At 36.2% G+C, this 15,669-nt stretch overlaps 1 protein-coding gene across 2 annotated transcripts in view; it reads right to left on the reverse strand.

Annotated features, from left to right (window-relative positions):
- OSBPL9 (oxysterol binding protein-like 9) overlaps positions 1-15,669 on the reverse strand; it is a 38,248-nt gene that overhangs the window by 9,072 nt on the left and 13,507 nt on the right. For both annotated transcript variants that reach the window (XM_012639427.1, XM_012639426.1), the window contains 4 exons: positions 13,234-13,393; positions 6,676-6,788; positions 6,441-6,559; positions 1,888-1,973 (listed from right to left, as the gene is read on the reverse strand). In XM_012639427.1, coding sequence (XP_012494881.1) covers positions 1,888-1,973; positions 6,441-6,559; positions 6,676-6,788; positions 13,234-13,393 — 478 coding nt within the window. The remainder of the gene's footprint in view (positions 1-1,887; positions 1,974-6,440; positions 6,560-6,675; positions 6,789-13,233; positions 13,394-15,669) is intronic.

Genomic DNA, 15,669 nt, shown 5'->3' on the forward strand with positions numbered 1-15,669 from the left:
AATCAAGACATAGAACATTTCTATTCCAGAAAGTTCCATCTCCTTTTCCAAGCAATCACTACCTCTGCCCCTGAAGCAAACACCATTTCTGATTTCTAGTAGCATAGATTAAGTGCATGTGAGTGCATAGTTTAATTTTCAAATAACTGGAGTTTCTTTGTATCTGTGTTACCAATTTCTAATTTAATTCTTTTATGGTCAGAGAATATACCTGGTATGATTCCAATTATTTTGAATTTATTAAGAATTCTCTGTATATGGTCTATCTTGATGAATGTTCTTTGCATACCTGAAAAGACTACATGTTCTATACTTGTTAGGTAGTGTTTAGAAAGGTCAATTAGGTCAAGCTGATTGATAATGCCATTTGAATCATCTACAGACAGTAAGTCTCAGGGGATGGGGAGGCAGGGGCTACCTGGTCAATCAGTTCCTGAGGGAGGAATTTGTGGACTTGTCTATTTCTCCCTTTAGTTTAGTCAATTTTTGCTGCATGTATTTTGAAGCTGTGTTATTAGGTACATATACATTTAGGAACATTATTTATTCTTCATAAATAGACCTTTTTATCATTACAAAATATCTCTATTTTCTTTGGTAATATTTCTTGTCTTGAAAGTCCTTTTCTGATACTAATACAGTTTTGTTATGCTTAGTGTTTTGCATGGTGTATCTTTGTCTATCCTTTTACTTTTAACCAATCAGTTATATTTAAAGTCTCCTTCTTGAAAATAGCATACTAACCCATCCTGATTTTTTATCCAGTCTGACAATCACTGTTCTCTTTTCAAATGGAGTGTGTAATCTATTTACATTTAGTGTAATTACTGATATAGTTGGATTTAACTCTACCATCTTAGAATTTGTTTTCTACATGTCTGCTTTGTTCCTTGTTCCATTATCTTCCCTTTCCTCCTTTTTGGGAATTAACTGTTTTTAGTATTCTATTTAATTTTATCTATTCACCTTTTAGCTGTACTTTCGTATTTTTTAAGTGGTTCCTCTAGGGACCTCAAAATTTAACTTCTCACACATAAAAACTACCCTTAAATCTCAAGACTATATCCAGTGAACAACTGGTACTTTCCATTCATTTTTACTCATGTTATTAATAAATGTTTACATTTCATCTGTTAAATTGTCTATTAATTTAAACACTGTCATATTTACTTGAATTTCTACCCTTTGGGAATTGGTTAAATGATTCTCTTAAATCTTCCTAAGAACGAAACATATATACATCTAAGTCAGCCAGTGTGCCCACCCATTGTGAAACCTCAGACTGAGGTTTCAAGGAATGTACAGGAAGAGAGATTACAATGAAAATTTTCCTGCCACCTGTGAAAAGCAATGTGAACTTACCTCCTTGTAAATCAATTTCACCATTACATTATTTCTATCCCTAGTGCATATACACATACCTAACATTTCAAGATTTATATTTAAAATCTATGAATCAGTCTATAATCTGGATACTCGATTGTAAACTCCTCAAGGGTAGACTCTGTGACTTTTTTTTCTCCAGTTCATAACAAAGTGCCTAGGCAAACAGGTGCTTTAGAAAGGTTTGCTGAACTCAGATAGCTGAACTTTGTTAGGATATAGTATAAATAATTTAACAGTGATTACCAATGCCTGGGTCAAATAAACTTATGCCTTTGAACCTGTAAATACTGGCCACCTATTAATGGGCTCTTGATTGCCTAACAATATCAACACTACATAACTTAAACAAACAGATAGGCATCCAATATAAACACATTACTCAATACTACTTTATCCCAGAAATGTCTGAAAGGTAAGAAGGAATCCATCTACCCTGCAAATAAAGGGCAGAAAGCTACTGAATAACATCCTTAAAAGTTGGAAATTACTGTGTTCGAATACCTCACAAACAGGTCCGGATGTGCAAAAAAGTCTGCGTACATTTCTAAAAGAGATCTTCTTTCAAGAATAAATGTTGGAAGAACTACCTGAAAAACATTCACATACAACTCTTGAGGTTGGATCAAATTCCACTACAGAAAAACAGATTGCTAAACTGCTTAAAAAAACAAACAAACAAAAAAACCCACAACTCATTCTAATGACATTAACATCCACTACATATTGCCCAGACATGCTTCTAAAAACTACTTCCCCAAACTGTTCTAATTCAGAAATGCCCACTAACTTGCCCAGCAGATGAAAAACAGAGAAGGGGTTTCTAATATTCAAATGTCACTTCCTCTATGCAAACCTCCCTTTTCTCCCTGACTGTAACAACAGCAACAAACTACTCAGTAGCAATCCTTTGATACCTCCAATCTGCTGAGGCATTACATATACATTATCTTATTAAATTGTACAACAGCCCTATGATGAAGGAATTATTATCCCTCTTTTACAGTGGAGAAATATGAAACTCAGTGGGGGTAGAAAAATTTCTCAGTGTTCCATTATTAATGTGGAATTCAAAATTGAATCTGTCAGACTTCGGGGCATCTGTTTACTTTCCTCTCTATTGCAGCTTCTCTATCATTAGGTATATGAGGAACCTTATCTACTTATGAATCTGTATCCTCAAATATAAAATGAGCTCCTAGAGGGCAAGAACCAAGTTTTGTTCACACTTGACTTTTCACTACTATTTATATTGTAAGAATTTTTTATTTTTATTTATATATTTATTTTGAGACAGGGTCTCACTACATTGCCCAGGCTGGTCTTAAACTCCTGGCCTCAAGCAATTCTCCAGCTTTGACCTCCCAAAGTGCTGAGATCACAGGTGTGAACCACTATGCCCAGCCAGTAAGAAAGTTTTAAATGAGCAACTGAAGGATTAAACAAAAGAAGAGAATACAGATTGGGAATCCAACAGGGGTAGATGCTTTTAATATATAAACAACTCTTACAAATCAAGGACAAAAAGATCACTATGGCAGAAAGATGGACAAAGGAATTGAACAATTTAAAAAAGGGCCAAAAACAATAAAAAGAAAGTTTGATTTCACTTGTAATCAAAGAAAAAAATATATTTTCCCCCTACTGAAGAATTTTCTTGAGAACTCTCAACAGATCTTCAATGTTTTTAGCACTATACTGATACATGCCATTATGACAAACTGCTAGAACAGTGATGGAAGAGAGCTGGACATGGTTATCTTCAACTTGGGTTCAATCACATGTTTTGCTACTTCATAGCTGTGAGGGGGGCTCTGGAAAATTAACTCAACTTCTTTAAGTTCCTGTAAAAGGAGGATAATTACATGAACTGCTTATATTAGGTTATTAAGTATGAAATGTCTGATTTCCTTAAGTACTAAGTTTGACAGTTGATATCCTGACATTTCACTTTGACATTTGTTTTATTTTTATTGTGAAGGCACATCCTCAGTCTTTCAAACACATGTTGTGGCTTGTGATTATCTTTCAAAAATTTTTTTTAGAACGATTTTTGTGAAACCATAGATAAGTTAAAAAATTCATGTTATTTTCGAATATGAGTTATGTCGTGGAACCAATGTAGTGTAGACAGCTTGAAATAGCAACAAAGTATTTGGGAAGGATGTGGCTAATGAACATGCAGTACACTGATGGTTTGAGAAATTCCATTCTCATCATTTTAATCTTGAAAATGAACCACATGGGCAACCTGAGACCTGGATAATAAGCTGAAAGCTGTAGTGGAAGCAAATCTATCTCAATCTATGCATGAATTAGCAGCAAGGTTTGACGTTACTATTCCAACAATATTGGACCATCTGAAACAAACGGGCAAGGTGAAGATGCTGGATAGATGGGTTCTGCATGAATTAAACGAGCATCAGACTAGAAGTCGTCTCAAAGTTTGCCTTTCTTTGCTGTCACAACATAAAGGCAAACCATTTCTATACCATATTGTGACTTGTAATGAAAAATGGATTATTATGACAATCGAAAGCGTTCGGCACAATGGTTGGATAAAGATGAAGTGTCGAAACACAGTCCAAAACCAAATATTCATCAAAAAAAGCTAATGCTGTCTGTTTGGGGGTCCAGCACTAGTATTATCATTATAGCTTCATGAAGCCTGGTCAATCGATTACAGCGGATGTCTACTGCAACCAATTGGATGAAATGATGAGGATGCTTGCGATTAAGCAGCCAAGATTGGTCAACAGAGACAGGCCAATCCTCTTGCAAGACAATGCTGGACCAAAAGTCACACAAACAACGCTGCTGAACTACAGCAGCTAGACTTGGAAACTAACTCTCTGCCACCTACCATATTCACCAGACCTTGCACCAACTGACTATCATTTCTTCCAGGCTTTGGACAACTTCTTGGAAGGAAAAATGTTCAATTCTCAACAAGCTGTAGAAAATGCCTTTCGTGATTTCATTGCCACTAGTTCTCTAGGATTCTTTGCTGCTGGCATAAACAAGATACTGTTAAGATGGCAAAATTATGTTGGTAGTTTAGGTGCATACTTTAATTGTACTGCTTCTTATTTGAAATACAATAAACTATACTTTTGATTTGAAATCGGACATTTCATATTTAATAACCTAATATATTCAGGTCCTAATATATGTATATGACCTAATATATATATTGTTCTGAAGAGTGAGGCAAATGGGATGTGACTTTGTAGTATCCCTAAAAACGACAAAACATTTGGAAATAAATTCTTTTTGGAAAGTATCTAAAGTGAGAAAACATTCTTACAAAAGATACAAATTTAAGGCATTACTATAATGACACTTTGGAATGCATAAAAGGAATCAAAATTTCAGAATCTGTTAGCAATCAGAGCCATTTGTTTGTGCTGAAAAAGATTTCTAATGGCTTATTTTTAATATAGTCAGTAATAAATTATTATAATATCATTCATAATATAACAAGCTTTTAGTAGCTATAAACCCAAATATAGATTATCTGGCAGAGAAAATTATATGAAGGAAGAATTACAAAGCTGATCAGGGCAGACACTTTTTATTGCCTCCCAACATCCATGCTTCATCCCCAAAAGAACTTGGATTCAGTTCAGATCTGGCTATAGGAAGCCATAGCCCTTACTCTCAAGTTTCAAGGGGTGAATGTGGATTCATTTAAACTAATCATTTAACTTCCCTTGCCAGTGATTGGTTTAGGCTCAGACACGTGCCTGACTCTGGTCAATGAGATTCAACGGGAAGCCTGATAGGCCACTTCTAGAAAAGAATGTCCTTCCTAACAACAACCACAGAAAGGCCAGCAGCTATGCAAGAAAATTATTACTGAAGCAATTATGGGAAAAAACTCCTACAAATGTTCTCCTACCTAGAGCATTCCTGATAAGTATGCTGGGCTTCACAAATTAATGTTATCCTTGTGTTTTTGTTCTCACTTAGATTAGGGGTAGAGGTTCTATTATAAATCCTTATTATAAGTGATTAAATATTATGGATTAGTCTTTTTTTTAATGGCCCTCTAAATCCAAAACCAAAATGAAGCTCACTACTGACTACAGCATTGGAGTTGATTTTGTCATAACAGAAGTGAAATTTCTAAATTTAATTAACTTTCTGAGGCTGGGTAGAATAGTAATTTAACCAATATGAAAGCTACTACAGCTCGTCTTAAAGACAAAGGCAGTAGTGGAAAGCTTACAGGTCTTAAAATCACAGACCAGATTAGAATCTCAGTCTGCCACTTAATATGACTCAGCCACGTTACTTAACTTCTGTGAGTTTTAGTTTCCTCATCTATAAAACGGAATTAACAATAACACCTACTTTGCAGTTCTGTGGTGAGAATCAAAAGGATAAGACTTCTAGCACAGTGGCATGAGTATACAAAGGTACCAGTCTCTTAACTCAATCAGGGATTCTGTTTAGAGCACTAAATTTAAATTCAAATTCAAATCCAGGCTACAGTAATTGTGTGACTCAATATGTGTCATATAATTTTAGATTCACTACCTCGTCTATTCCTTATAATAACCCTGTGAAGTAGGTCGCTATATGTCCACTTTGCATGTGAGAGCCTTGAAGATCACAGGGGCAGGGACTTGCTCAAGCCACATGGTTTGGTAATAGCAGAGGTAGGATGCAAACACAGGTCCTCTGATCTCAAGGTCAGAACTCTGCTCATTTTGATTTCTCTGCATACAACATTGCTTTAAGTTTTGCCCAAACTACTAAACAAGCCCAGTGTTATTCCTATTCCCCATTTGCCCTAAATAAACTCCAAATCTTAATCCATACAACACATACATATTATCCTCTGTAAAATTATCCTAGCTTCACTTATTTCATCCATTTACAAAATTTTCAGTTTACTCATCTACATATATGTTAATTAAATCACGACACAGCACAAGTATGGACAGAAGTGATGTCATTTTACTATATTTATAAGCACATTCACCACACAACCACTGAGAATCCACACACACTAGTTAAGACTTACAGCAAATGCCAAACCTGGTTCTTACCTTAGTGAGATCCATTCCAAGCCTAACCTGTGACAAGAGGTGCATGATGACACTCTTGTGCTCCTCCACTGACCCTGCCTCCCCATCATCGTCTCTATCATCATGTGAATCGAAAAGGTCTAAAATAAAACAAATCTTGTCATATTGGTGTTAAATTGGGCCAACTTGTGTTTCTACCAGTATTACAAATGTTTTTAAGGAAAAAAAAAAAGTTAAATTCTCAAAGGTCACTTACCAGCATCGCTTGTTCCATTGGACATAGAAGAATTCAGTGATTCTGTGGTATCTGGGCGCTTCAGACTATTTCCCGAGCTGCTGTGTGTCAAAACTGAGGCAGATCCAGAAGAACTAAAAAAACATTAATAACTTTCTTCAGCTAAGGAAATCAATTTGTAAACATCGTAAGACAAGCCTACAAAGCTACTTAACCAACATATCCACATAGTGACAGAGACTAGACTCTTACAGTTAGCTGGTTTTGCACACATACACGCATACACTTTCCAACTCTCTCCCTGCCACCCTCATTCTAAGATTGTAAACTGTAAAGTCTGATGACGAGCTCTCATCTTGTGCTTTTTGCATAGCGTGTGCTCAACCAAATCACGTTGAAAGGCAAGGCACAGGTCATCAAAAATTAGTGAGATTTTTGCCTCTGCATCTAAGTTTAAAACTAGAGTTCATTTTCTGATTTTGTTACTTTGTATAAATGTAGATATGTCACAATTCTTGGCAACAATTTCCAGAAACTAAAAACTGGCAGTAGTCTATTACTAAGTCTCAGAAAGGTGTCTTGTCTATATTTTTGAGACCCTGTAATAAAAGCCCACATTGGTACTAACATTCTTCTCAGTCATTAGAAAACTGTAATTGAAATTATAAAATGAAAAAGCATATATATTTTTTTAACCAGTAAACTTACAGTAACTGGCTTTATGAACTGGTTAGCAGGTCTAAAGAAAGCTTCTATTAAATTATCATAACTGTGATTAAAACTTACCCATGTATTTGTATATAAATAAAAGCATAATCAGAAAGGCAGTTTACTTATTAAATGTAAAAATGGAAACCAAATTTCTCATACTACAGGTATTTATAATAAATCTACACGTGTGAAACATATTACATGTTCTAATTTAAACATAGTTTGCCGTTGTTACTTGTCTTCTTTTCATTTTTTAATTAATAAACTTCATTTTATAGAACAGATTTAGGTTCACAGCAAAATTGAACAGAAAGCACAGAGTTCCCCTCTTGTCCCTACACAACATGCACAACCTCCCCAGCTATCAACATCCCACACCAGAGTGGCACATTGGTTACAATCGATGAGGCTACACTGACACATCATTATTACAGAAAGTCCATTGTTTACATTGGGGTTCACCTTTGGCACTGTGCAATCTACGGGCTTTGACAAATGTATTATAAGTATCCACCACCATAATATCATACAGAAAAGTTTCACTGCCCTAAAAATCCTCTGGACTCTGCTTGTATCAGAACACCTAGAATATTAGAATATATTATGTATTCTAATTTAAACAGTTTGCCCTGGTTACTTACCTTCTTTTGATCTATTTTTCAAAACTCCTTAGGTAACTAAATATTGCTTCTTTGTACTGTAACTAATGTCTACCTCACCAGTTTAGAGAGGCAATGGAAAATATTGAGTAAAAGACCTAGGCAAGAAAAATCAAATTATCATTAAATAAAAGAACTGCATGAAAATTATCTTCCAAATGTTTTGTGGCTCTTTCATACACCATCAAAATAGAGTTAATTTTTTAAATCAATTGATCTGAAAACCCCAAATCCTATAAAACTAGAATCTCAGGTTAGATGCAATTCCAAAAATCAGATCTATTTACATTTCTAACCTTATCCATGGTTAGAAACCATGTCTGGGCCAAGTGAAATACTCAATAAGGCTGAAAATGGAAAGAAATAGGATAAATTCTCAGCCATTCCATAATTTACCTTATGGAACAAAGGATATAAAGAATATAGTTAAAGACAAACGATAACAAATATGCATACAGGAAAGGTTTATATGCAATGGACTAAGCTGTCTAGAATTCAAGTAAAAGATATAAAGTATACCAAAACATTTAAAGCTCTGAATTAATTATAATAACAATTTGAGTACCTAGTATGTATGAAGCCATACACTGTATGTGTATTACCTTCAAAACAACCCTATAAGGTAGACATAATTACTCTCCATAATACACAGATGCTCAGAGGTTCAGTGACCCGCCTGAAGTCATACGCTGGAGCATAGTGAAGCCATTTCAGATGCATGCCTGGCTCCAAAGTATAAGTCCTTTCCAACAAGTAATTTCATCTAATTTACAAACGTGAAAACCACACTGCTCAATAACATAATTCACAGGAGCTATCATTACTACAGGTCTTTAGAAACAGAATAGTGAAAGGACTTAAGCTTTCAAGTTCTCTTTCTTCAGAAAGACAGAGAAAAGAGTAGATAGAAATCCTTAGAGTTACAAACAAGTGATAGCAGCTGACGATGACCAGCAGATGTCACAAGCTCAAATGACTACAGAGGCTGGACAGAGAACATAAATATATGAATAGGGCCAAGCTATAAAAATATGGAACTGGAGCCAGTATACCCAAGCTGAAGAGATTTAAAGCCCCATTAAAAAAACAAAACAAAAACAAGTCAACAGAACACTGTGCTACCCAAATAAAACATCTGCACTCCCTACCAGTTTGGGCTTCTAGGTTAGGGTATATAAGGAGAGTGTGAAATTGAGAGAGAAAAGGAAACTAGAGTGGGTTAGTTGAACATAAAACTTAACTCTGGACCCTTTCAAATGAGAGGTTCATGTACTGCGTTTTTGTTATGGGATCAGGTACTAGGGAGGGCAGAGAAGGAAGCCTAAAAGAGGGAGGAAAGGAGAGGCAAACGAGCATGTGGATGGCTTTGCAGGCATGCCTACTACAGGTACAACAGGTGTTTTAAATGTCTCTATTTCATAAAACTTTCAGGAGAATCCCCGAAACTGGGCCAGAGACTATCAGTGATGTTATAAGGATCTAATCACATATTATTAACATTAAGCTTTTACTGAAAATAGTCATATGCTTTTAGAGCTGCAGTCCCAACCCCCAGGCCATGGTCCCATACTGGTTCGTGGCCTGTTAGGAAGTGGGCAGTGCATCACCGCCTGAGCTCCACCCCTCTCCCCCTGCACCACCACCCCTCCCTACTCCATGGAAAAATTGTCTTTCATGAAACTTAGGAAGCCCCCCTCCACCACACACACAGCAGGAGGTAAGCGGTGGGCCAGTCAAGGAAGCTTCGTTTGTATTTACAACCATGCCCCACCCCTCCCATCACTACCTGAGCTCCACCCACTCTCCACCCTATCCCTGGGAAAATTATCTTTCATAAAACTGGTCCTTGGTGCTGTTTTAGATGACAGACACGTGAGTCCATATACTAACAAGTGATATCCAACTATACCTAGAATCATAGCTTGTGTCTAGTGTAAGATACTGTCTTTAATTCTGTTTTAATAAAACAATGATCAAACCCTTCAAAAATCGATAATAATCTTTACCTTGGAATTTTCCAAATGCTTTTCTTTTAATCCATTATCATAAAAATTGTTTTTTGAAATTAAATTGAAATTTCTATTGGCAAACTGCTAATGGTTTCTCAATAGTTTATCTCCCAACATACAACATTAAGAAACCAAAATGCTAAACCAAATCATTTCTGCTAAACTGGCCTTCTTGAGTGGTTGATTCAAACCTCCCTTCCTTAACTCAAGTGCCATGCCTTAACTGTATTTGTTCAGCTAGACCAAATATATTTCATTTTTTCCCATATTCAAAAGTTGAATTTGTGGCTCACGCCTGTAATCCTAGCACTCTGGGAGGCTGAGGCGGGCGGATTGTTTGAGCTCAGGAGTTCGAAACCAGCCTGAGCAAGAGAGAGACCCCGTCTCTACTAAAAATAGAAAGAAATTAACCAGACAACTAAAAATATATAGAAAAAATTAGCCGGGCATGGTGGCACATGCCTGTAGTTCCAGCTACTCGGGAGGCTGAGGCAGAAGGATTGCTTCAGCCCAGGAGTTTGAGGTTGCTGTGAGCTAGGCTGACGTCATGGCACTCTAGCCCGGGCAACATAGTGAGACTCTGTCTCAAAAAAAAAAAAAAAAACACGTTGAATTTGACCAAGTCAAAAAATTTCATGAACCAACATTTTCCTTAAAAATGCCAAGATTCTGAGCAGTTATGCTGCAATTATTAATATATATGAATGACATATTTCTCAATTCATGTGCACACTTAAGAGAACTAGAGTCCTGCCCGATATTTTTTATTAAAAGAAACTAACCTTAAAGGTCTAAGGACTGGTTGATGGTACTTAGCTTGCAAATTCACATATAATTATTTCCAAATTTGCACTGTCTTAAAAAGCAAAAACCCAAGCTATAGCAATAGTACCAACCCTGGAGAAATTAGAAGAGTTGGAAAAAACACCCAGCGAAAACTAAACCAACTACGTCTATGACAAACACAAGTAAAATGAAAGCAAATAAATAATTTGCTTTCTGTAATAACAGCTATTATTTATTGAGTGATTAAGTGCCAGACACTATATTAAGCACTCAACTTACATTATTCTCATTTAAATATTCAGTGACCCCTTGAAGTTAAAACTTTTATTATCCTTATTTTACAAATGAGGAAACTGAGGCTTACAAAAATTAAAGAACCTGACCAAGGTCACACACTTTTGAAGCAAAACAGACTTAGAACTCATTCTGAGATTCCAGAATCCAAAACGTATTTTGCTTATTGGCTAACATGTAAATGCCTGTTAAAACCTTTTCTGTACAATGGTAGATACCTAGCTTTCATTCAATGATGTAAAAAGGTCAAATATTTCCTAACGAGGGAAAACCTATTATAAAATCTGTCAAATATCTGCTTTCTTACTATGTCTGGAACCCACACACTTCCTTCCATTCCCAATACTACCAACTTTGTGCAAGTCATCTACATTTCTCAATTTACTACCAGGTTTTGGCTGGTCTTCCTACCTGTAATCCTACCCCCCTGCATTCAATTCTACACAATTAGGCAAATCTATCTTTTTAAAATGCAAATCTCACCAGCAACTGCCATCACTTGTGAGAAAATGTTCAAAATTCTTAAAAGGCTCAAGGACTCTTTCATGCCCTGGCCCTTGTCAACTTTCTTCTGTATCTTTTTTTTTAAAAACTGCTCACCATACCGTATGCTTCAGTCATAAACTATTCATATGTACAGCTCCCCAAAGAAACCAAGCTCACCTAGCTTCTAGGCCTTCCTAACAGGGTTCCATCTACATGAGAACATTTCCATTTTCCCTCCTCTCCTCATCCCCATTTCTTTTCTCTCTATTCAACCACATCTCACCTTAGGATCACATCCCCTCCCTCCTCTGGGAATCCTTCCTTGGCTTCTCAATACTTCAAAACGTCCCATAGCTTTCTGTGCTTATCCTTACCATATCTATGGTCTGGATGCTTGTCCCCCACGCCCACCCCTTCATATATTGAAACTTAATCACCAGTGTGATAGTATTAGGAGGTGGGGGGCTTTTGGGACGTGATTAAATCATGGGGTGGTGCCCTCAGGAACAGGATTAGTGCCCCTGTAAAAGAGACCCGAGAGTTCTCTAGGCCTCCCTTTCTGCCAAGTGAGGACATAGTGAGAAGACAGCTGTCTATGAACCAGGAGGCAGGCTCACCAGACACCAAATCCACTGGTGTCTTAATCTTGGACTTCCCAGCATCTAGAACTGTGAGAAATTTCTGTTGTGTATAAGCTACCCAGTTTACGATATTTTGTTATGGCAGCCCAAATGGACTTAGATACCATACCACATATCCCATTGGATTATGAATGTTTGTCTGTTCCCTCATAGACTATAAGTTCTTTGTGGGCAGGGCCTGGGTCTTTTTCTTTAATTTCTATTTTTTTTCCCCCCACTCATCAGAGAATAACCAGGGTCTTTTTAATCTCTGTATCGTCCCTTCACCTAATATAGTGCCTGGCTTATAGGTGGTGAATATCTCCACTCTAAAAAAAAAAAAAAAAATTAACAGTAACCTCTTATCTGTATAATGCTTTGTAGCTTAATCGCTCTCATTGGATCATCTCCTAATGCTGGAGCCATAGCAATGTCCAGAGTTCAACTAATAACATCAGCACATTACTATAGCTGGTGCTATTTATTCCATTTGGATTAAGTCAGAAGTAAAATAGAACTGGCTTTGCTCCATAAGCTAGTTAAAAGTAAGTTGTCCAGGCTGGGTGGCTCATGCCCATAATCCTAACACTCTGGGAGGCTGAGGTGGGAGGATCACTTGAGGTAAGGAGTTCAAGACCAGCCTAAACAAGAGTGAGACTCTATCTCTACCAAAAATGGAAAAAATTAGCGGGGCATGGTGGCACACACCTGTAGTCCCAGCTACCTGGGAGGCTGAGGCAGGTGGATACTTGAGCCCAGGAGTTTGAGGTTGTAATGAGCTACGATGACGCCATTGCACTCTACCCAGGGCTATAGAGTGAGACTCTGTGTCAAAAAAAAGTTGTCTATACAACCATTAAATCAATTTAAAACCTAGAAAAAATAAGTTGTCTTCTTTACTGTTCCCAAATAATAATTTATAAGGCAAATCTGTCATTAATAGCAGTCCTAAAATCACATTACATTTTTAAAAATCAAGAGTCATTTAGATACATACTTTGTTCTTCTACTTACTCTATTAGGCGCTTTGGGGATGAGCTACTTTGATGGAATTCATCAGCATCATAGAACTCATCTTCACTGCTAGAATAAGAAAACTCTGGGACTGTATTTGGAGATAAGTTGACATGGCTTGGAGAAGTGAGACTGCTAGTAGGTGGTGAATGGCCACTGCCTAGGAAGTTAAAAACATTTTTTAATTAGAGAAAAATGTTGGTATTAGTGGGGAAGAAATTAGGAAGATAGGGTCAAAGCAGATCTTCCTGAAATTAAGAAAGTTTAGTTAAGTTAGTAGAAGTCCCTATACTATTTGTAAATAAAATTAGTATTTCAACTACACAAAGAAAAAGGCAAATCATGTTATAGAATGAAGGCACAACCTTAGTTTAAAAACCTTTATTTAAAAATGAAAATAATGCTATGTCCTCATTCTACAAGTAAAGATTAATTTACATTTAAAATTAGGAAGGGAGCTCTTGACTACGTGAGTTTTGGTGTTGGAAGTCCCACAACAGATACCAGTACCAATGAGAAGCTAAGGATCTTATTTTACACGGTCGACCCAGATAACTAAAAACATGGCAGTGAGCCAAAGGGAATATAAAATGGAAAGAATATCAAGACCACACGAACATTAAAATATTGTTCAGTGTATCATGTCCACATTAGTCAATATTTTTTGGCAGTCGCATGGAAAACACACACCCCATCCAAATTCCTCATTTCTTTTCCACCTAAGTCAGGTACCTGGGGCTCAGAGGCAGAGATAAAAACAGAGGGCTGCTATGAGTAGAATGTAGAAAAGGAAAAGACTGGAAAGAACTTCTATTCCTAAACAGTCTAACAATAGAAATTAAAGGAGAACCAGAGAAAAATGATTACCCTCTGTTCTCTGAGTTGATCCCCTGGTGTACTGTCTAATAATAAAGTAACAACAGAAGTATAAATCAGGACAATGGAACATCAAGATCAATTTAACTTATTGAGCATCTAAAGGCTCTTAGGCAGTTTCTGCTAATCTACTGCAGATGCCCGGTTGAGATTAAAGTTTATTAGGTCCCTGTTGGCAATCCAAAAGCCAGGGCCACAGTTCTGGAAGAAATTGAAGACAGCAATAAAAATCCAGAGCCGTTCACAGATTTTTAGCCAATTTCTTTATGGTTCAAAAGTTATGGAAAAGAGCAAATCAGTTTGCCACACAGTTGACAGGGTCACAAAGATATTTTTAAACCACAACACAAAAAATTTGCCTTCTGAAAGGTAATACTTTGAAAATTCCAAAGGTAGCTCACACTTTAGCAAATAACTTCAAATTCCTTTTCTCCAATAGCAGAGATAAGACGGGAAAGAAATGTTGTCTTATTGGAATAGGAAAAAGTAGACCAGGAATTATAAATGATTAAGTAATGTGGACATACTCCAGGTGATCACACAATTGAAAATGTGTCTGAGAAGAAAATGAGTTTGACTGGGAATTGCAAATAAAAGAATTGAGATTTACTAATGACAGCAAATATTACTTCTTAGTTCTTCCTTTATTTCTTTTTTGTATTAGAGGTAAAGAAAGATGGAGAAAAATGAAGTTAGGATGAAAAAATCATACAAGAAAGTCATAAATAACATTCTGATTTAATTTTCAAATTTTCTTTAAATCTACCTCCTCTAAAATGTTAGGTTCTGAAGTATCTTCTGAAATAATTTTTAAAAGATAATCTTTAGCTTCTGAAATAATTTATTTTACAATTAATGTACATAAGGAAGAGCTCCTCACTTTTTCACCTCATAGAAAACAAACTGAAAACCATACAAGGTATTACTTTTTAAAGGAACAAAGTGACATAGGTTATGAAATACAGAAATCAGCCAAAACATTTCAACTTCATTTTTCAAATTGCTTATCAGTATTTTCCCAAGAGCTTTAAGTAAGCTCTTGTTGATGATTTTTTCTTTCAAAATGCAGAAGGCATCTGCCCATGTTATTAAAGACCAAAGTAATAGCATCAGTACCTTTACTAATTCAATATTAAAGTGGGCTAAAATTACATGGCAATTTTTCTTTATTACGCAGGGAAAGGTCCCACCCAGGAAGGAAATCTGTGGAGGAACAACAGGGGCTGACCTTTCACCTCCTCATGAGTGGTTCTGGTTTTAGTCTCCAGGTTTAACAGGGTCAAAAGCACTAAGTGCTTCCTTGAGTTTGGTTCTACAGGTAACTCAAATTAAATTTAATTAGTTTTAAAACAAGAAATAAATCTAACATCTAACATTAATAGTATCCTTATAAAAGAGAAAAAATAAAGACCATAAATCTAAACAAATTAAGAAAACACAAAATAAAATGAAGTATCTTGTTTCTGCCTATAAAATTGGCTAAAAGTGAAAGACTGATATATGTTTCCTAAAAAAATACCTGTGCCCATGGTGCTGTACAAAGATATCATTAAAGTATTG

This window comes from Propithecus coquereli, unplaced genomic scaffold (genome assembly GCF_000956105.1).
Source record: "Propithecus coquereli isolate 6110/MARCELLA unplaced genomic scaffold, Pcoq_1.0 Scaffold14, whole genome shotgun sequence".
NCBI lineage: Eukaryota > Metazoa > Chordata > Mammalia > Primates > Indriidae > Propithecus > Propithecus coquereli.